Source organism: Amphiura filiformis, chromosome 20 (genome assembly GCF_039555335.1).
Source record: "Amphiura filiformis chromosome 20, Afil_fr2py, whole genome shotgun sequence".
Taxonomy (NCBI): Eukaryota; Metazoa; Echinodermata; class Ophiuroidea; order Amphilepidida; family Amphiuridae; genus Amphiura; species Amphiura filiformis.
In genome coordinates this window covers 37,807,670-37,829,809 of record NC_092647.1, presented here as the reverse complement: position 1 = coordinate 37,829,809, position 22,140 = coordinate 37,807,670, and the positions used below count along the sequence as shown (strand labels likewise).

Sequence of the window (22,140 nt, the reverse complement as noted above, 5' to 3'; positions counted from 1 at the left end):
TGCCATAAAATGTGTATTAAATTGCGAATTTAAAAAAATAAAAATTATTTGATATCAGAATGACATTCTTCGTATTCAGAATGCAATTCGATATATCTGATGTGCTCTAATGTCCCACAATAAATACTGTCCAAACGTTCATACCCCAGCCCTTAAGATGCCGAAGAGGAATATGAGTCGACTCATAAAACATTTGAACTAAAGCTATTGTTTAATCAGTTTCGTAAGAAAAGAAGATGACTATGATTATTGTCTGTCCAAATAACTTAGACACCCGGTTTGTAGGATATATTTCGAAAAGTTTTCACTTTGGCAAAAAGTCATGAAAGAAAAGTTGCTAAACACGGTCAGACCTAACAGAAATTATTAGTAAAGCGATGAAAAAATATTCTTCCTTGTCTACTTTTATTCAATTTTGACCGATTTACAGCAAGATATCTGGGTCCAGCCGAATATTCCTAATGACTTGAAACTTTTGATGGGATAATCTATTTACAGTAAGGGGTGTTTGAACATTGTAGTCATGCATATTGATCAGTGATGACACCCTTTTTCTTTGAATTCACAATAATGGCGGTCTACTCAAATGCATTCAACAAAAGCATGTTTGCAATCACCGCGAGAGGTCGTCTCACACGCACAAATACACTACGATCAAATAGGTTGATGACAATATTTGATTGAATGGACTGTGGATTTCGGTGAAGGACACCGGTTCAAATCCTTTGTTTGGAGCCAATCAATAATTTCATGCACAACCTCTATAACTCAAAAGATGTCACAGTTGGTGCATTATAACAAATGATAGGGCAAGTTACTGTGCGTCTGGAGTGTATTGTGAATTATACTCCTCACCAATAACATCAGAACATTCATAGGGCATACAATTTGTATTTTCTTGGAATTGGGCCAAGCCAAAAGCATGCACAGAACAAGATTCAAATACCGCGCCGAATTGTATTAATTGGTTGAGGGACAACTGGGATCACTGCGTTAATACACTAAGAATAAATATACCAATAAGAAACACTGTCTGCATTTTATGAACTGAATTATATTTTTCATTTTTATAAAATGTTTTTGGTGAGGAGTATAATTAATTTACTATTCACCCATTCACTATCCAAAATCACAATACCTACAAATCTGTATAATGAGACCTTCCAAAATAATGGTACCCAACTTCTACCGGATTATTTTTAAAGTGTTGAGAAAAACCTTCCAATTTCAATAGAATTTCTGGTAAACTCTCACTCAATGCTTTGGAAACACAAAAATCCCGTTAGGTCTCAGCGAATGTTAACACTTTTCTTTCATGACTTTCCTTGAAAGTGGATATTTTTTCAAATAAGCAACAAAAACTGGGTGTCTAAGTTAATTGGACAGACAATAGGGTGACAAACGACGACGACGATGGTGATGATGATGATGATAATAACAATGACAATGATTCTGTAAATATTGGAAATACATATTTAAATTATTACCTTTACACTTGCCAGTTTTATATCTATTCTTATTGATTAGGAGTTAGCAAATGTTTGATATCCATAAAGATATGAGACTTGAGCACTCTATAAAAGCCAATCTAAAAGGTACCAGAGTGTCTTTTTTGTCTTTCGTGATCTGACAAGGAACCGTGAAAGAAACGTCTGGTTCTATAAGGAAAGAAATGTTTTATAGATTCTCGGAAGGATTCTTACATTTCTAAGAAAATTCTAAGAAAACTCAGAACCTTTTGGCACTTTTTTTAATTTAATTTCCTGTCTTTGATCATTATTGAAATATTAATCATCAAAACGCTGACTTCATATCAAAAGAAGGTAATATGAAAAACAAAGAAAAGAAATGAACAAAACCAAGCAATTCAATACTTTTTTTATAATATTTAATGTCGTAAGATATTACAATAATAAAGTATATATGTAGTGGTTTAAATTATTCTATTTGCACTCTTGTGTTCTATTCTGTTACTTCTAGTGTTTCTTGGTTGTTGGGTAAAATCCCAAGGTTCGGGACTTCAGGTAAGGTTTAGGGTAGATTGAGGTAGGAAATGGTTGGGTAATGGTTAGGGTTACGCTACAAGCAAACTTTTTGGGACTAGCGAACCTTAGGACTAGCGAACCTTAAGCATGTTAAGACAAGCAAACCTTGAGACTAACGAACCTTAGAACTAGCGGATGTAGACCAAAACACTGTGAGCCGAAGTACAACCTCCATCCATTCGATATTTTTATTGGGCGTGGTCTAGCTTGACAACACAAATCTGACCATGCTGACTGGACAACCGCATGATTTCGGTTGTTTTCTACCAGGCCGTCATGGTGGACGTGCCGATTATTTTGATAGGGTATGTTAGTTTCAAATGGCGGTGCTAAAATTGTTTTGTACGATCAAATTTCTTCAAAATCTTTATCTATATATTAATATATTGAAAAAGTAAGAATGTGAATAAACTATAAATTTTTTGTCTTTGTTATCCTCTATTGTGTGATAGAGGATGGGTAGGTCCAATATTTTAAGTAGTGGATCCGATATCCAGTCCACTACTTCCGTGTTTTGTCTAAATTTCATATCTCAATGTGACCTGAAGTTATGTGAATGAGCACATCCAAAGTTCATTCCATCATGTCCATGACTTTACAAACACAACGGTAACTGTGTCCTGCATATGGGCATGTTTTTTTCATACTTAAAACTTAACCTATTAGTATGGAATAGTATAATGCATACTAATTTTGTTTACGATTAGATTTGTCAAAATGATATTAAATCGTTCAAAATGTCTAGAAAATACAGTTTAATTTAAAAACAAAATGGACCTTGCAAATATGGTAATTTCTTATGTAAACACCCAAATTCACCCAACTGGTCTTAAACACAAGATGCTACCGATGTCATAAGTTATTCTAGTTGACGAACCTGATGTAGGCACTGTATTATTATATTATCCTTGTTGTAGTTCCAGAATCGAATACTCTTTCACGGGGTTAGTTGTGAGACATGCATTGTTCATGAAGAAAGTGAAGAGAATTATTTATATTTCTCTTCTGCCGCAGTGTCCTGTGACAATCGATTATATCTCTCTTTATACACAAGAAGCATAGGTATACAGATTGCTACTGCACCAAGGACCGCGTAGTTCGTCCACAGAACACCTAAAAAGGAATAGACATTAATACAGAAGTATTAACCCAAGAAAGTTATTGGCCACGTTGATAATACCTGTGATAATACCAACCCAGTCTCTCTATTAAAGTGCTAACATTAAGCACTATACAACAGTCTTAGAGTGCTGATATTCAGCACATTAAGTGATACCGTCATCTGTTGGTTTTCAGTGTTATTTAAGGTTGCGTTATGCTTACGCAAGGTTTTGTAAATTTTTTTTTTAAATGGAGGCTTAAAAACAAACATAAATGCCGCAAGTCCGACCGCAGGGCTGAGGCCGACGACTTCCAACTAATGGAGTTCCCACTATAGAAGAGCTCCGCAGGATATGAAAGCAAGGTGAATCTGTCACGCCTTCCCAGCAAACACAAAAAACGTTTTAAATAAGTTATATTTTGGCTTTTGGTTTAGGTAAAAACGTTTTAATAACATTAAAATGTCGGGTTATATAAAGGTCATGATAACGTTTTAAAACGTTTTGTATGAAAACACACTACAACAATATTTGTAAATGTTTTCAAAAAATGTTATTGTAAACAATTTTTGCAAACATTTTTGCCAAATATTGTGTCAATACTTAAATAACATTATGTTAAAATATTTGAACTCAGGAAACACAGAAATGTTCTTAAAATGTTTTTTTCAAAACCTTTTAATAACATTTAAATGTCGGGTTATGTAAAGGTCATGAAAACGTTTTTAAAACGTTATTGAAAATATTTTGGGCAAACATTTTTTGCAAAATATTTTTCAAACCCAAAATAACATTCTGTTTAGAATGTTTTGTATCAAGTTTGAAAGAATGTTTTTGGAATGTTATTAAAACGTTTTTATACCCTTTATATAACCCGACATTTAAACGTTTTCTGTAAAACATTTTTGTTTGCTGAGCAGTAGATTATCACAAAATGTTTTTTAAGGTTATGAATACGTTTTATACTCTTAATATACCCTTTATATAACCCGACATTTTTTTCTGACAACCTTTTATAACCTTTTGCGAATGATGTCGAAAACGTTTTGTGTTTGCTGGGTTTCATACAGAGACAGCTAGCCGGTCACGCCCATTACATATTTTTATATTTTTTTATATTTACCCAACAAGTTTCCCCTCATTTTTCAGACACTGCCCTCTACCGGGGGCTAATTTACCGCTCTCGTTTCTTTTTATCACTGTGGGAAACCTTGATGACTATTGCTTTTTTGAAGTTTGCCTCATTTTTGCGTCCTCTAACTCCGCCACACCCCCTGGATGCTTTAACTTAACAATTATATACACTGAACTAACGTGCTCAGTATTAGCACTTTAAGAACTTTGTAAAGTGCTTCATATGAGCACTTTAGTAGAGAGACTGGGTTACAACTTATTATATTATTGGTCATGTTGATCTCGGGTGTTGATCAGCAGGGGATATGGTCAAATCCGACATAGAACCAACAGATCCCGGCAACATATTAACTCCTATTTCCATTGCAAATCTAGTTTAAAAGTGTTCAATATTTGTTACGGAATCACTGCGTTGTATATTTTAGACTTTAACTAGTTGAAATTAAACCTTTTCCATTTTAACGCCAGGAATAATCATTATGGATATAAGGCTATACGAAATTTCATTTTACGACTACCCTTACCTATTGATGGGCTTAACATAATAAGTAGAAATATAAGCCCATATAAGTTATTCAACCAGGTCATGATCATTGCAGTAATACCTTCTGCTACAGGATAGGTGCCTTCTACAGTTATCTCAAAATATAGCGGAATAGTAGAATTAACGATGACAGCTAATGAAATTATGGACACGTACAGGCTGGCTGGAATGGCAAAAAAATAATTCTTATTGATGGAAAGTCAGATCCGTTAAACGTAACTTGGTCAAGTTATGATCCGCATCACAAAAGCTTAAGAATGAGTGTACTTCAGTTACCTCATAGCATGGTGGAACTTATGATGACTTACAAGGGACATGTACGCTGCATGTATGGCCAATAAAGATGAGGCATTCTGTTACATACTGAATGTCTGTTGGTCATGATGTAACAGTGTATGGTGACTTTAAGGGACATGTATGAAATACATATAAAGTAAGGCACTTTGAAGCAGCGCGTAATTGGCTTACATTATTAAAAACAAAGCTTTTGTTAAAACATTTCCATGTAAATCAGTATGCAAGGAACCCCAGTCTTTCATTTATATTTGAGCTTCAGAGAACAAATTCTACATCGTCCTTATTGCTGCTATAAAAATATATAATATTTGACGATTCTGTCAAACTTACGTAAATTAAAAACGATTACTTCCTCGCATATTAGTATTATCCAAACAACACAACCAATTCCACAAGAAGTTAGCAAGAGAAGTACAAGTTTCATTTTACCGCCTAACAGATCAACGAATCTGTAATATAAATACAACAATTTTACACTCGGTGACCATTTCAACTGAAACTATAATAGCGGTCTGACTTCCGTAAAGTACTACAATTCGATAATAACACAATAAAACAGGTGATATGTATGAATAGTTGTAGAATCGAACTGGAGACCTGTCCTTCTGTCGCCTTAGAAGTGTCCCCATGGCTTTCATTTCATTTGCTATACCATTCCGGTTGGTTTATTCGATAAGGTCTATGGTGCAGCACCGCTAAAACTGGCTTTTGAAGTTTCCATTATTAGGAGACGCTGATTGGAGGAACTTAGTAGAGGCACTTGCGTGTTCAAGAGTTTTAAATACTTTCTTCAAGACTTACACAAGATGTCCATGTTTCAAACAATGGTATTCAAGTTTCCGTATACATGCGAAATTTGTACTTACCTTGCCAAAACAAGACTTCCGACTACTCCGGCGATATTCGAGTAAAATCCTATCCACCCAGCAATTCCCTTCGATATAAACACCAATATTTAAATTCGTTATTGTTATAGCCCAACAGAAAAACAAAATGCTGTTAATTTACTTTCAAAATCAATACACGACCCACACAATTCAATGCAGAGAGCAATTATTGAAAATTGTTTTTAATAATACCTGGCCCACACCGACTGTATTGTAAAATATGGTGTCTAGTTGAGTCCCCCACACATTGTAAACTCCTGAACTAATGCTGTAGCATAAAGCTGGAAGCCAGAACTGGGTACTCCTACATGGAAATGTAAATAAAAGATTTAAAATAATCATCATTACTTTACCGGTGATATGGTGACGTAGGAAGCTAAGATTACAAATTAAACGACAAACACACACTTATCGAACGCTCCCGTCCCGGTTCCATCACTATAGAGGGCGACATGACGAGTCCATGTATGGGTAAAGTATTTTATACATTATTCGTCTCTATGTAGAAGTCTTGACGAATTCGTCGTCGTAGTGAATACGCCATACATTAGTTAGTGGTACACTCTTAGTTTGCACACATGTTAGCAACACATTGACTTTGTATTGTGATTATTTTGATCGTGGTTCCGAAAACAGATAGCGTCAACCAGTTGACCTGGCAACGATCGATTTTGACGTCACTACGACGGCGGGTATCGGGCAATCATAAATAATACTCACGTGAATAAAATTTTGGCTCCTTCTAGAAAGTCCTCTCGTTTTGTTTCGGCTGATGCACTAGGTGGTGTTGGAGGTTTGGCAGGGAAATAAACCCACGTCATGATGAACAAAATTGCCATAAATCCCGCTTCTGAATATCAAAAGGTGTCATTATTTGGGTATATGAATCCAGCAGAGGAAGATGAGATATTTTTGTCAATAATGTGGTGAGATAATGTGAGTAAAACCAAATGAATCCACACTGCATTTATGAGGCAAATACCACAAGATACATAGAACCCTGCAAAGATCATTTAAAAATGTTTCTACTATATTTAGGTGTGTCTCATAAAACCACTTGGGTTTAATGAGACACACCTATTAATTAACTGTTAATGAACACTTACCTATGTACATAAGTAGATTTATTTCTTGTAGATGGTTATGTTTAACACTTGGTATAATTGTTGTATTTGGTTGACTTCCTTCAAAAGAAAGAAATTATTAGCTATCATTAGATCAGTGAAGTTAAGGCCGGTCTATATACTTACACCTAAGGTTATAAACCGGGATTGTTAATTTTTTCGTGCATATAGTTATTATGAGTGGTGCTATTAATAAGATGGTTCTCAAGCATAGCGAGATATGTGGTAGAGATGATAGGCTAGGGCACCGGGAACTGGATCTCGTTGTTAGTGTATGTTTGTTAATGTTTGTAGATATGCATAATTGTATGCAGTACATGTAAAACATTAGCTTACCGTTTGCTGGTTAAACATTTTTGTAAGAATTATCGATACTTGACTGGGTGGTTGTAGTTTGTACACAATTTTACATGAATAATAAGACTATTACTAGAGGGTTTTTAGCGGGTTCGCTGTCAGACAAGTTTAGAACTGTCAAGCTTTCGTCAGGAGTAGCTCTGACTTCTTCAGGACAAACTACCTAAGAATAAGACATGTAGGCCGTCCCTTGCCTACTGATGGCTCTGAAAAGAGTCGTTCACTGAAGACTGTCCTTGTCAACACGCAGATCTCGCCTATCTGCTAATCTTAAAGCTTTTGGTGGCTCTGAAAAGAGCCGTTTACTGAAGACTGCCCCTTGAATATAAAAAACAAGCAGACCTCGCCTATCTGCTAATTTTAAAGGTTTGGTGGCTCTGAAAAGAGCTGTTCACTGAAGACTGCCCCTTGTCAACAGAAAACAAGCAGACCTCGCCTATCTGCTGAATTTAAAGGCGCAAAAATATTGACTATCATCGCTAGGAGGGGCGCAGAATCGATGCACGTGCCCACACTGCCCACCCCCGTCGCTACGCCACTGCTGCTCCTGACGAAAGCTTGACAGTTCTAAACTTGTCCGACTCACTAATTGTTATTGTTAATTCCCGTCGTAAAAGCCTATCCCACAATTTAATAATAAGACTGTTGTATATATAATGCGAAATGGTGGATGGGGGTGTGTATGAGCAGTGGAGTGTATCATGTATATGGGGGGGTGAGCGGGGTGTATCATAATGAGGTGGGGTTAAAGTGTACGATAGAATTCATGTGTGGGGGTTGGTGTGTACAGGGTGTGTATGAGCGTCTACGTTATGCAAATAAAAAATGTCTTACCTTCATATAAGTCGTATATACTTTCGTTTACAATGGGCACTATGCTATATGAAAATAATAGAAGAAAAGAGAAGTCACGGTGAATTCCAAATAGCCTAAAGTTGTATTTTTTCAATAATTATCATAATGATAATAACCAATTGTTACTAATATGATAATGTTAATAACATGTTAATCTTTGCAATACCAATCTGGTAATAAATGATTGAAAACGTTGCTTGGCCTGTCTTATTATATTTGCTTTAAAATATAAAACGTATTTTTTTCGAATCTTAAAACATGTAAAATAAAACTACAAAACTTATATTTAGTTTCCTGTTTTACGAATGGAATATAAATAAATGAATGATGAATGAATATAAACACGGTGTGCATTTAGTTTCCTGTTTTACGAATGGAATATAAATAAATGAATGATGAATGAATATAAACACGGTGTGCAAAGATAATAGAAAATGGATATATTGTATCATACCCAATCTGATACTCAAATTAATCATTTACAAGTTTAAAATTATATATTTTGCTTCCAAAATATGGAAAATGAGCGATATTATTCTTGAATATTTATCAGCATAGAATGTTGCATAATATCATGTTTATTTGCATTTTGCATTGGATTGTCTTGTATACTGTGGCATAGCCAAGAGGGGAAGGCTGCATCCCACTCCGGTGGGAGGTCTCCCCTCTTGGCTCCTGTGGTATGCTGGCTGCCCTGATATTTAAGAATTTGATGCCCTTTTTTGTACTTTTAGCCAATTTTGACAAGTTTCGTCACATTTTGCCCCTCTTGAAAGTTGCCTAAAAAATTCTGGCTAAAATACTGTTTGAATAACAATTATATTAACATGATGAAGTAAAAGTAGTGCACTTACGCTGTGCTATTTAAAATGTGCACATTGGAAACAATTAGTGGACCAATCAAAAATGAACAGGCAACACCCATATAAGCCATAGCTGTGAGATATGCTGTGGAAGTGGTACGTTGATGAGGTGGAAACCAGGTGGCAGAGACGAGCGGAGGACAAGCCATGAGAACCGGACCAGCCAACCCGATGAATACATGTCCTGCATTCATCACCCTGCAGACGGAGAAAGCATTTGTATTATTTCAATATAAAATTGATATAGGTGTAGGGCTGACACTTTCACAGTAAGGGCAATTCGATGAGAGCAAAATATAAAAAAATATGGGGTCATTGAGAGTATGATTTTTGGCATGACATTCGATGAGAGCAAATTGTATAAAATATGAGGTCATTGGGTGAGAGATGGACCGTGGACCTATAGCAGGAGGCATAGGGAGTGAATAAATGACCTTTTTTTGTTAAAAGGAATCCGGTCCTAAGGCTTTGGGTGAGAGCCAAAGAAGATTGAATTTCTAGTTTTAAATGGTTTCAAATGAGTTTGTTATTTCAAAATAAGTAACAAAATCAGTGCGGATAAAATGAAAGTTGTTGTTTTAATTGAAAGTAGAGTAGAGTAGAGTAGAGTAGAATAGAGTAGAGTAGACTTGACTTTTACTTGAGAGAATTCGTCAAAAGTAGGCATGGAAACTGGCAAAACTTGAATCTAAGTTATCTACACAGACAGTGCAGATAATATAGCATAAGTACTACCTTAAAAATCGGATAGCAACGTTTGCACAGTATTTTTTGTGGGACATGAGAGCACTTCAGACACATCAAATTGCATTCTGAATACGAGAAATGTCCTTCTGATATGAAATAATTTTGATCTTTTTTTAAAATTCGCGATACAAATTTTATGGCAAATTATTAAAAATTGATATTTTTGACATTCAACAGTCCTCGAAGTAAAACTATGTACTTTAAAGTCTATGTAGCTGGGAGGAAAAGCTGGCCATCATTTGAAAATTTTAATCTTTCGTATGTGATAATAATAATGTTGAAAATAGTTCCACGAAGGATTCCGTGTGATCAATAGATAGAAAATGGATTGTTTTAATAATTTATAGCAACTTTAAAATAGTTGCTTTAGTGTGCATTCGCGCGTCGCGTGTAACATCATTAATAATTATATTGACATTTAAATCCACAATGAGATAATGTTCCTGTATTGTATTTTGTATTACGCGGGCTTTGGATGTCGACTTTTTGCCGCGATGCACTACGTATTTTTACCTCTCCCTAGCAACCGCTGGAGGCGCATCGTATTGTGAACTGATTTGCAGGTGGCGGCGGATGCGATATCGCCATTTATGACAGCGCCATTGGATTAACATATAATTATGAAATCTTCACAAACAATTCTAAATTTGTTGTGTGGTGTCAAAGCAAAATGATCTTACTCTAAAACCGTTGGGGTACTACAAAGTACCCCACTGTAAATATGTTATTCAATTTATAATGCTAACCGTCTATTTTGAATGTGGCTGTCAGCCTTGTATTTTCGCCATCCTCGAACGTCACGTGTCGCGTGTCCTATACCGCATGTTGATTTGCTTTGTTACGGGCTTAAATTCCCCGGTTAAATTCTCAACATGCATGACGATTTTGCAATGTTTGCCCCTTGTCAGAGCGTCTGTACAAAGGGAAAACAGTATATTAAAGACGAATTAAATGTTGCATGAATGTATTTGGTCTGCAATGATTGACTTGTGTTTAAAACCCAGCGTTTTGCACACCGTGTATTCCTGGCTAAAATGTTGCTTTGTACATACTTAGTGCTGTTTACGGCCGAGAATTTCGATACAATAAGTGGCCCGATCAGAAAAGAAAATGCAATTCCTATGGCTCCACCATCCGAGGCAATTGCTGTAGTTGTTGTGCGCATGTGAGCAGGAAACCAGATTGACGAAATAACCGGACCTCCTGCATTTACAACCGGTCCTGCCAATCCTATAAACACATGACCTATGTTCATACTCCTAAGATTCAAATAAAATATTTACAAAATGACCAACACCTCGATAACACGTATTATTATTTATATCAGATTTTTGAGGGATACAACAAAACTAGATATTGTATAGTTTTGTTGTATCCCTCAAAAATCTGATATAAATAATAATACGTGTTATTGAGGGATACAACAAAACTAGATATTGTATAGTTTTTGCAAAATACCTGGATGCATTACAATATTGTTTTTAATATTGTATGCGTATCGCGTACGTCATCGCGCGTCACCATGGTCAGGGCACCTGACAGCACCAACACGCATCACAATACAACAACACAACAACACGGCCACCGTACCGGCTCACAGGAAATTTTATAAACAAGTAAAACCACAAACTTAATTTTTATACGGCAATTTTGGATGATGAATAACCTAGGAAATATAATCTACATCTTCAAAGAAACCTGTATATTTTCCGAATTTGTCTTTGGGGAAGGAAAGAGCAGAAAACAAGAAGGTCAAAAGGTAAGCTTACATAATTACAATTACGCATTGGTTAGGCCCGGTGGCTAGGTAAGCTTAAATTTCTCGTCTTCGACTCGTGCAATATTTTTATATCTCGTGCAAGTCTTGTATCACACTCAAGGCCATTCAATATTATATAAATATTGTACAACACAAGATTAGTTTGCATCTGACGTCCTGTCAACCAGACCAAAAATGCAGTACTGCGTATGTCAGCAACCACCGCGCCGTTGCCCGGACATCAGACGCAAACTAGTCTTTTTAATTCGGTCTTCAATTATAATGGTCACTATACGTCATTTCTCACAACTCACAACCTAACTTGCCGAAATGCCGGCAATTCGACAATGAAAAACAAATTGCTAGAATTTCAGCAGTGATGATACTTGAGACATCAACATACCATTTCAAATATTTCAGGGGAACTGGTATGCAACGTATTGCTACTCCAATCATTTCAAGAGTTGAAGCCATTAACATTGACATCTTCAATCCTGCAAAAAATATATCAATACAATACAATACAGATATTAAGAGGCTATAATGAGGAGCGAATTTTGCATCAATCAATCAATCAATCAATTTATTTCATCCATTCATTATACAACAATATAATTATGATACAATGAGATACAATAATGATGTATTTTATATACAATAATATAATGGAAAAAGCAACTATTTTTTATGAAAAACGTCAATGAGATGGATGAGGACACTGCTAAACGCAGAGCGTGAGGTGCAGTGCCCTCGGCCTAAAGTTACAACATACAACATTTAACCAAAAAATAAAATACGCTCGGTACAATTTTCACTCAAAATCGTGCACTGAGTGCCTATGGACGAGATAGTGAAAGCAAGCAGTTATAGCCACAAGGCTGTCCATGCACTGGGCACACAATTTGGAGTGAAATGATACATAATTGGAAAATATAAAACTGATGGTAAACTAAATAATGTACCAAAAAATTAGAGTGCCGACATAAAGCTGACCTGATAGCAAGAAATGAGAGACCGTTTTAAAGTAGTAATGAAGCATGAATGTAATTACTATTATTACTACTACATTTCTATGTTGCCCGAATTGTATTTTTACGAGTTACAACAATGACGCAGGAGAACTACTCAAAATACAAATACTTGACTGACATTCAAGGATAGTGTTGGTTGCAGGCATTCGCTTGCGTTAAAAATCTCCGACAGCTCGTAATATTCGGTCTGTTACCAAAATATGTGACCTGCCACCACGCAATGATCGTAAAGTCGCAAGTTGGTATTTTAGAAACGCCATGACCCCCAATCGCCAGACATACAGACATACTTCTGGCTTACAAAGGTGCACGTCAAACAAAGCCATTAACTCAGTTAGCCTGGATGGCTCCAAACTACCAACTTGCTACTTTATACGCAGCTTTATACTATACCGGGCTAAATAAGGCACTTAACAGCTAAACAGCTAGAATAAATTATTATGTTAGGTCTCGATCGACCAAGGATATAAGGACATTCAAATTCTTATCCTAATCCTAAACCAATCATAAACTTCACCCTAACCCATAACCGTAGCCCTAATCCTAAACATAACCCGGACTCTATCCTTAACCGTGCAAGAGCATAACCATGATAACCCTAGTCTAACCTCATTCCTAACACTAACCCTTATGTTAACCCTAGCACTTCCTTTATCCCTAACCCTGATCCTTATACCTAAAATGCCCTAAACCCTATGTCGCACTAATGACCCTTCGGACAAATGGGGTGTTCCCACTTTTCAGTTACCATAACACGAATAGTCCACAAGAACAAAGGCACGGATAAGGATATGACTTTTTGGGATATGCCTGATATAATACTTAATTACCTTTTACATCCATAACCCAGGAGAAGAACGGCGCAGATATTACGTATGTGATAGGACCCCAATTGGTCAAAAGAGCAATATCTGCATCAGTCCATCCAAGCACTGCTTTTGCTTTAAAATAGAAAGAAAAGTCGTAATTTTAACAATTGGCATGCAGATTAAAAATCATTTCAACGAGGTTCCCGTTTCCTAATATTGATGTTGGTGTGTTCGGTTTGGAAATAAATAAGTCTATTCGCCAGTACTCATCTTTTTATTGGAGTGGCTACGGCATCGTATCTTATCCAAGGGACACCTTCAGGCGACTGATATTCTGGTGGCGATTGCCATGATGGGTCAGAACAATTGCCACCAGAACATCAGTCGGCTAGCGACTGTCACTAGAAAGTTGCCTTCCCGGGTTGCCGTGAAGTCATCAGCTGGTTGCGATTTAACATGTCTGAATAAAAGGTTTGCTGTCTGGTGGTCATATTTTACTGGTAGGCATGTGTTCGATTATCCTTCAGAACTTGAGTCGAAGTCATATCTTACAGGTACCAAGGACATTTTACAACCAGAATGATTATACTTCTACCCGACCCGACAGAAGTATGGTCAATAAACATGATCAATATTGTGGTCAAATGTCGTCTGCTCCCTGACGTCTGCTCGGGTGCGCCTGTCACAGCGGGCTCCTCAGGTATAGAGCCATGTACTGCAACACACAGAACTCTGTATATAAATTTACTTCGAACGTCAGATATAATGGCGTATACTTACTGGTGTCAGCTATTGGTCCCCACGTGTTCCACGTTCCAGATTGCGTAAAGGCCACCAATGAAAACAAAATCAATATATACCATCTGCTCCAGTAAGTCCGATAAACTTCCTCTATTTTTTCACTGTTCACACTTCCATTTGGTTCCATTGATGGGAAAGAATCGTAAGAGTCTTGTATATCATATGCATCTCTGTTATTGTTTGATGTTAATGTGGATTGGTACCCATCATTCACCGAATTAATATTCGGTGAAAGATCTGGTGAGAGGAGTGGTTCATTCTCCAGTCGTTTTGTAAGATCCGTCATTTTGGTACTATGCCAGACTTGAAGTCACATTGAGAATAAACAAAAGCGCGACCAACATCTGCGCTCAACAATGATATACACATTGAGACTGCAAACCTGGTTTTTAAAACATAAAATCATATTTACAGATTTAAACATTGGAAAAGCAAATCAAATATCCCAGACTTATAATTTCACTTAGTTATAGAGCTTTAAGATGGTACTACACCCCTATTTTTGCATTTTTTTCCAAGACATAATAACACACTGGTAACAAAAGTTATGTATATTATAGGGGCAAGGAATCCAGTTACTACACTGGAATTTCAGTTTCTCAAGACAAGCGGTACGTTATTTATGGTAAGAAAAGAGGTACCTCATGTCTTAACATACAGCCTGTTTAAAAAAAAATTGTGTAAGTGAAATGCGCCCTCTATGGCAATTAGAAAATACCGTTGTGACATGATGCTTATATCAACGTCAAGGGCATAGTCTTAGCTCTCAAATGCCGTTTGTTTTGTTCAATTTGCTGTATATAATGAACCACTTGTCTTGAATCACTGATATTTCAGTGAAGTAACTGAATTCCTTGCCCCTATAATATACATAACTTTTGTTACCAGTGTGTAGTTATTCTGTGCCAGCTCTACGGGCCTTGCCGGACAATGCACTGAATGTTCTTTCTTTGAGTTTAATGGCGCCTTCAGCTACTATGGCTATTTGCGCTGAATGCACTGAATGATCGGGCGCACCGGCTTATATACCCTTGATATACCACGTGACTCGATGCAACTGAAAAGGCGACATCTCTCGTCTGAATCTATTTCAGCAACTCTATTATAATGCCTACATGTAAACGTAAAATTACGATCATGTCATAGCTAGGCCCAAAAGAATTATTTTTCACGTTGAAAAGACAAATAATGTTTAAGATATCAATTATATCATTCATAACATTTTCAGTAATTGTTATAGAACGATACAGGATATGATATTATTATGACTTCCTACAGAGTGAACATTGGATCTGTTATCAATGTATATACTCACAATCGAAACCAGTGTTGGGCCGCACCATGGTCATATTTGATGGTCGATCCTACCCGGGTTAAGATGCCGGGTAAAATTGAATCACTAATACTGACTAAAATGAGCACAAACAATGAATCTACGATTAGCTAAAGTCTTTTTTTTTTTATGTCGGATGAAAAATCTTACGGGGTGGGTACAGGCGCGTCCTAGTAGAATTAAGGTCAGGCTCGTGCGCAGGGGTGTGGGGATCCCCCCCCGGAGGGATCCCCCCAATTTGAGTTTTAAAAGGTCCCAAAAATCCCAATCGGAGCTTTTGGGGTCAAGGTCCAAATTTGTGAAGAATAAAAGCGCAGTGATTTATAGTGCGCTACGCACAGGCACAACGCCTAGACGTTGATCCACAAGCGTCAGCACACTTTACAGGTTGTCGCTGATCACTACGGCCCCACATCATTCCATAAACCATTTAACAACAAATCAGGGACTTTGCTGCTACAAGAGCGCACACCCTAGACATTCCACAAATAACCATCGCAACCAGGATCAGCTTCCCGAGTTTCGTACGGGTTACAACGAGACAATTAGCAGTAAGTTCCTTGTCCAGGGGAACTTCAAGCTAACTCAATTTTCCACGAGAGCATACTAGGCACCGCCATGGTTTGAACCCGCTCTCGCACCATAGTCGAACGCCTTAACGATTGAGCTAACTTGACTCAATCGTCCACCGTCCACCGTCTACTTTTCGCAAAATCTTTGCAACATATATAATACCCTTGGGCACGTATTACAAAGTTATTCACCAAATGATGCGTGTAAGCTGCAGAGCCTGTAATTAATTTATTTGCAAATGCTATATATAAGTTCTGCAATTCTGCAATGTATAGTTTCATTTTTCGTAAAGTAGAATCACAGTCTGGGCCATAGGAGGGGCAGATTGTTTTTGCGCTATCCCGTCACCAACAGTTATTGATTACACCCCTAAAAGGTTAAAAAGTTTGTTATCCCTTTTCGCAACCTTTTTCTTAGACGTATCAACGGGCAATAACCATACAAATCCATATACATGCTTACCTTATGTCTTCAATTATGCATCCATTATGCTTGTCAAAATTATCTGGAACCATACATTACGTTTCAGAGTAAAACACAAACGCACATAACAAAACCAAAACAGGATCTACCTCAGTATCAACGTAACCCTTTGAAGTCAAAGGTCGTGATATTATTAGCATTATTTTCTTAATCACATGATTATCAATACTATGGGTGATCACGAGCCACGAACTTTCAGTGAGATAGTGGGAGCTGTACAGATTAGATAATAGGACAAATTAGTTCAATTACATAAATACTTACAATCCACAGTAGTATACGCCAAAATGAAATTGTTTCTAAAAATGTTTTTAGAATAAAATTTATTTAATGCTAATTTATTGACAGGTTTCACAAGGAAGTCTGATTGTCTTTTTGAAATAGCCGAGTGGGAGGGTTTGCAATATGAAATATGTTTTGTGAAAAACTGAAGTATCCTAAATTTATTGCGCAGGTTTCATAAGGAAGCCTGAATCCTTTTTTGAAATAGCCGAGTGGGAGGGTTTTCAATGAAATATGTTTTGTGAAAAACTGAAGTATCCTATGTATAAAAGAATATATGAATATTAAATGTACATCGTATAGATGATTATATAGCGATTCGTGATACCCAGTCGCGGTACAATTGATCTGAACGTCTACCAAAAAGTAATTATCCCCTTTACCCGAAATTTTGCAAATTTTGATACCTCATTGTTTTGTCATAGCCAAAAGTTTGTTCTACTCAAGTCAATGTACCATTCATTACATTCTCTATATGACTGGTCAAGGATGACCCGCGATGACCAGTGACGATCAGGCACTCTAGCAACAAAAGCAACATTTTCAATGGGTTTAGGTGCAACTTTTGAATGAGGTCTTTTTCATTCAAAGGGTCACCATGGTAACAAATTTTGGCCTACTAAGACAAATGAGGCGTCAAAATTTACAAAACCGCGTTTAAACTGCTATTTCAATTTTAAATTTTGATGCACAGATTTTTAGTTATTATCTCATAATGAAGGGGATAATTACTTTTTAGTAGATGTTTAGTTTAGAAGGCATTTTAAATTTATATACGCCAAAATATTTTTCGATTTTAGTGAAAATGCAGACTGAAAAGATGGTAAAAATTCTATATAAAAATTACATAGATTACAGAGACTACTGTTTCGTTTTTATGGTAATCTAGTCTTTTCTTCTGAAATTAAATCAGATTGCCGTAACCATCACCATCTCACCGGTAGACATATACAATGTAGTTTTTTTCCCAAACCGTTACTCTCGGACAGACTGTTGGCCAGTATAGACGAGAATCCAACGAGCCAAGTCATGGTCAGGATTTGATCAGCCATTACTGGGTCCCCGCAGCACCAAACTGGTGTTGTGACTGCCCAATTGGGTGGATTAAAGCCGCTTAAAATTCGATGTTAGATTCTTTTGTGTTGTAAACTGTCATAATTCTTTTGTCTACGTGTAACACGGGGGATAGAATGCAGTTTAAAATTCCCTCGAAGGCCGCATCATTTCGCATTTTAGGAGAGATGGAGCCGACGGGGACCCAGCTATGGCTGCCATTGAGGTGCAGGAATGCGTGAAATTGGATCAATGTGATCGTGAAGTATGGGCACATTCAAAGGTCACATGTTGCTATCGATTAAATGCTGGGGCTGTTATACTTTCAAAAACTATTTCAAAGCTTCTAATGAAGCCGCAGATTGCGATGAAGCCCTGGGGAAGGTTCATTAACGGGATTTTTTAATAATATTTTATAATTTGCCTAACCGTAACCCTTATGGACCCGTCATCCTATTTTTAAATCCAAACCCATTCTGAAAACTTAACTTTATTCTAACCCTAATCCGGAAACGGAACCCTTCTCCCAAAACCGAACCCCTATTTTGTAACCCTAAATCGAAACCCTAAACCAAATTCTAGATTATAACACTAAGGACTTCTTTCAAACATGTACAGCGATCCCTTCAGACGGAGTTCTGACACACCCCGCTTGTGTTGTTATGATAAGCGATTAGTGTTCTTAAAAGACCTGAAATTCTATCAAGAACAACGTGTTACCCCTAATGGACTACTTTAATCATGCCCGATGTTTTAGATCTGAGTTTACATTTTGTTACATAGAGCTTAAGGGCTCTGGTATGAGAGTTTGAACAGTATTTTTTTGTGGGACATGAGAGCACATCAGACATATCGAATTGCATTCTGAATACGAAGAATGTCCTTCAAATAATTTAGATTTTTGAAATTCGGGATATATTACAAATTTTATGACAAATTATTAAAGTTTGATATTTTAAAATTTTTGATATTTAACAGTCCTCGAAATAAACTTTATAAATCTAATGATATGTACTTAAGTGTATGTAGCTGGGATGAAAAGCCGACGATCAATTAAAAATGTTGACCTTTCATATTGAAGATATACATTTTTTTCCCAAAAAGACCTAATTTTTTTTGGGTGTTTTTGGAATAAAATCCATATCTTCAATACGAAAGGTCAAAATTTTCAATTAAATATGAAAAATATAAATTGTTAATCATTTGCTATAAAATTTGTATTATATCGCGAATTTCAAAAAATCAAAATTATTTGATATCAAAAGGACATTCTTCGCATTCAGAATGCAATTCGATATGTCTGATGTGCTCTCATGTACCACAAAAATACTGTCATACCCCAGCCCTTAACCAATGGGCCTATTTCACATATTGTTTTCGGCTGGGGAGTCACCATCTGAACCTCAAGTTGTGTGATATGAGCACATTCAAAGTTCATTCCAACATGTCCATGAATTTGCAAACATATTAGGGTAACTGTGTCCTGCAGTGGGGGCAGGGCATGTTTTTTGTTGCATATAACTTAACCTATATTAGTAGGGATGTCCACTGACAACACATTTGCTGCTAGAACAGTTTCCCACATACTGTGTGTGAATATGAATATGAGTTTATTGCAAATGTAGTTATTTCTTAATGTAACCAACTGGTCTTAAAGATGCTACCGATGCCATAAGTCATTCTATCTTGGTGTAGATTATTCATCCAGTAGTTCAAAACATTATTTTGTAAATTAAATCTAATACTGGAACTAAAATTTGCAACTCACTTTGCTACGTTGCGTTCAAAAGCATCGGACTTCATCAGGCATCTGATTGATGATGTTGTGATGACGTCAGATGTTGTGACGTCAGACGGCGAGGAATGTCTCGTAACAAAATCCACACTGCTGGGGCTGTTGACCTCAATCTCAAATTTAGATTGACCCCCCTACCGAACCGAGCGTACAGCTTTTTATGGCCTGCCTAAGATACACAAGCCAGATCCTATCCCAGTTAGACAAATAATTAGTAGCATTGGCTCGGTTACCTATAACTTAGCCAAACACGCAGCGAAGATAATAGGACCGCTTGTTGGTAAATCTCCACACCATCTTGTCAAGAAAATCCGCGATACCACAGTGGCCAATAATGAGATCATTACCTCATATGATGTGAGCGCCCTTTTAACTTCCATCCCCCCCGGACGACGCCATAAAGGTTGTGAAGGATTTCTTATCGGAAGACGCCACTTTGAGTGAACGCACCGACTTAACCGTGGAACAAATTATTGAACTTGTCACCATCTGCCTTAAAACGACTTATTTCTCGTACGACAATAAGTATTTCATCCAACAATATGGGTGCGCGATGGGCTCAGCCGTTTCCCCAATTGTGGTCAATCTCTACATGGAGAAATTTGAACAACACGTGCTGAGTAAATTACCCCGGTACTTCGTTTTGTTGACGACACATTCATCATCATTGACAAAAGCGAGTCGAAGTCCTTCTTTAATTTCATTAATCAAGTTGACCCGAACATCAAATTCACTCAGGAGGAATGTGTAGACAATAAGTTAGCATTTCTGGACTGCTCGGTACATTTGAACAGTGACGGTACCCTCAACTCAACGGTTTGTAGGAAACCTACGAATACCGATCACTATTTACAATTTGACTCACACCATCCGCTGATCCACAAATTAGGCGTGATCAGAACCCTCCAATACCGTGCGGACACCGTAATAAGCAATTCTGAGGACATTCCGGAGGAAAAAGATCACCTTCAGAAAGCCCTTGGAAATTGTGGATACCCCGGTTGGGCGTTTACCAAAGCAAACAAAACCAAAGACTCCGTTAAAGCTACCACAGGAGAGGCAAACTATGACAATCGCACACAGGTAACCATCCCATACATCGCTGGGTTATCTGAAAGGCTCAAGAACTCTTTCAAGCCCATCAGTACATGCTTCAAACCTACCAACATCCTACGGGGGAAGCATGTCAAGGACAAACCCCCCAGAGATAAACAGTGCAATCTAGTTTATGGTATTACCTGTGCTGCCCCGGACTGTGGAGACTCCTATGTAGGCGAGACAAAACAATCTTTACGCGTTTGAACCAACACAGGCGCCCTAGCTCCATCGAAGCACACAACTCCGCTGTTTATAACCACTGTAACAAGAAAACTCAACACTTTTTCAACCCGGAGGAAGCCATTATCTTAGATAAGGAGGAGAGGTGATTCGAGAGAGGAGTTAGAGAATCCATATGGGAGAGAGTGGAGGAGCCCGCCATAAATAGAAAAGGGGGACTCCGCTTCCAGTTGTCACATGCATGGGACCCGGCGTTACGAGACATTCCTCGCCGTCTGACGTCACAACATCTGACGTCATCACAACATCATCAATCGGATGCCTGATGAAGTCCGATGCTTTCGGTCGCAACGTAGCAAAGTGAGCTGCAAATTTTAGTTCCAGTATTAGATTTAATTTACAAAATAATAAGTCATTCTAGTTGATGAACCTGATGTACGCACTTGTTGTTGTTGCCGTTGTTGTTGTTGTTGCTGCCGTTGTTGTTGTTGCTGCTGCTGCTATTGCTGCTGCTGTCTCAAAACGTACATAAACTACTATACTACAGGTATACAGTTATTTTTCGGACGGTTGTCCCAGAATCGAATACTCTTCCACCGGATGAGTTGTGAGATATGCATGGTTCATGAAACAAGTGGAAAGAATTATTCATATTTTTCTTCTGCCGCAGTGTCCTGTGACAACCGATTATATCTCTCTTTATACACAAGAAGCATAGGTATACAGATTGCTACTGCACCAAGTACCGCGTAGTTCATCCAGATAACACCTGTAGATGTATCACAGAAATAGACATTAAGACAGAAGCAGTGACACGGGAAACAAGTCGTTATTGGCCATGTTGGTAATACCCACAGTGTGACCTACCATATCTATGGAGGCATCTAAGTGCCATCCATTTCATGTGATGGCGAGATATTATATCTTGACAAGTAGTGATTTAGATTATCAAGCCAATCTCCGAAAAAGCCATCTCATGCTTCCGTATCC

The 22,140-nt window shown here is 37.4% G+C and overlaps 2 protein-coding genes across 2 annotated transcripts in view; both read right to left on the bottom strand.

Annotated features, from left to right (window-relative positions):
- Positions 1 to 1,898: 1,898 nt before the first annotated feature.
- LOC140142806 (solute carrier family 49 member 4-like) lies at positions 1,899 to 14,978 on the bottom strand. Its single transcript, XM_072164811.1, has 12 exons — positions 14,333 to 14,978; positions 13,574 to 13,684; positions 12,116 to 12,206; positions 9,198 to 9,404; positions 8,323 to 8,366; positions 7,114 to 7,191; positions 6,728 to 6,857; positions 6,200 to 6,311; positions 5,987 to 6,054; positions 5,451 to 5,569; positions 4,804 to 4,986; positions 1,899 to 3,158 (listed from the first exon to the last, which is right to left on the bottom strand). The coding sequence occupies exons 1-12, from the start codon at positions 14,637 to 14,639 to the stop codon at positions 3,034 to 3,036; spliced, it is 1,575 nt and encodes a 524-aa protein (XP_072020912.1). The 5' UTR covers positions 14,640 to 14,978; the 3' UTR covers positions 1,899 to 3,033.
- Positions 14,979 to 15,669: 691 nt separating this feature from the next.
- Positions 15,670 to 22,140, bottom strand: part of LOC140142298 (uncharacterized) — a 50,922-nt gene continuing 44,451 nt past the window's right edge. Inside the window, exon 25 of the mRNA XM_072164267.1 lies at positions 15,670 to 21,919. Within this exon, the coding sequence (XP_072020368.1) occupies positions 21,795 to 21,919 (125 nt within the window). The 3' untranslated portion in view covers positions 15,670 to 21,794. The remainder of the gene's footprint in view (positions 21,920 to 22,140) is intronic.

Coding starts and splice junctions, on each gene's coding strand:
- LOC140142806 (XM_072164811.1), bottom strand. CDS start 14,639: ATGACGGATCTTACAAAACGACTGGAGAATGAACCACTCCTCTCACCA. Junction 13,685..14,332: donor GGGACCAATAGCTGACACCA/GTAAGTATACGC, acceptor TCTATTTTAAAG/CAAAAGCAGTGCTTGGATGG. Junction 5,570..5,986: donor GGAAGTCTTGTTTTGGCAAG/GTAAGTACAAAT, acceptor TTTATATTACAG/ATTCGTTGATCTGTTAGGCG.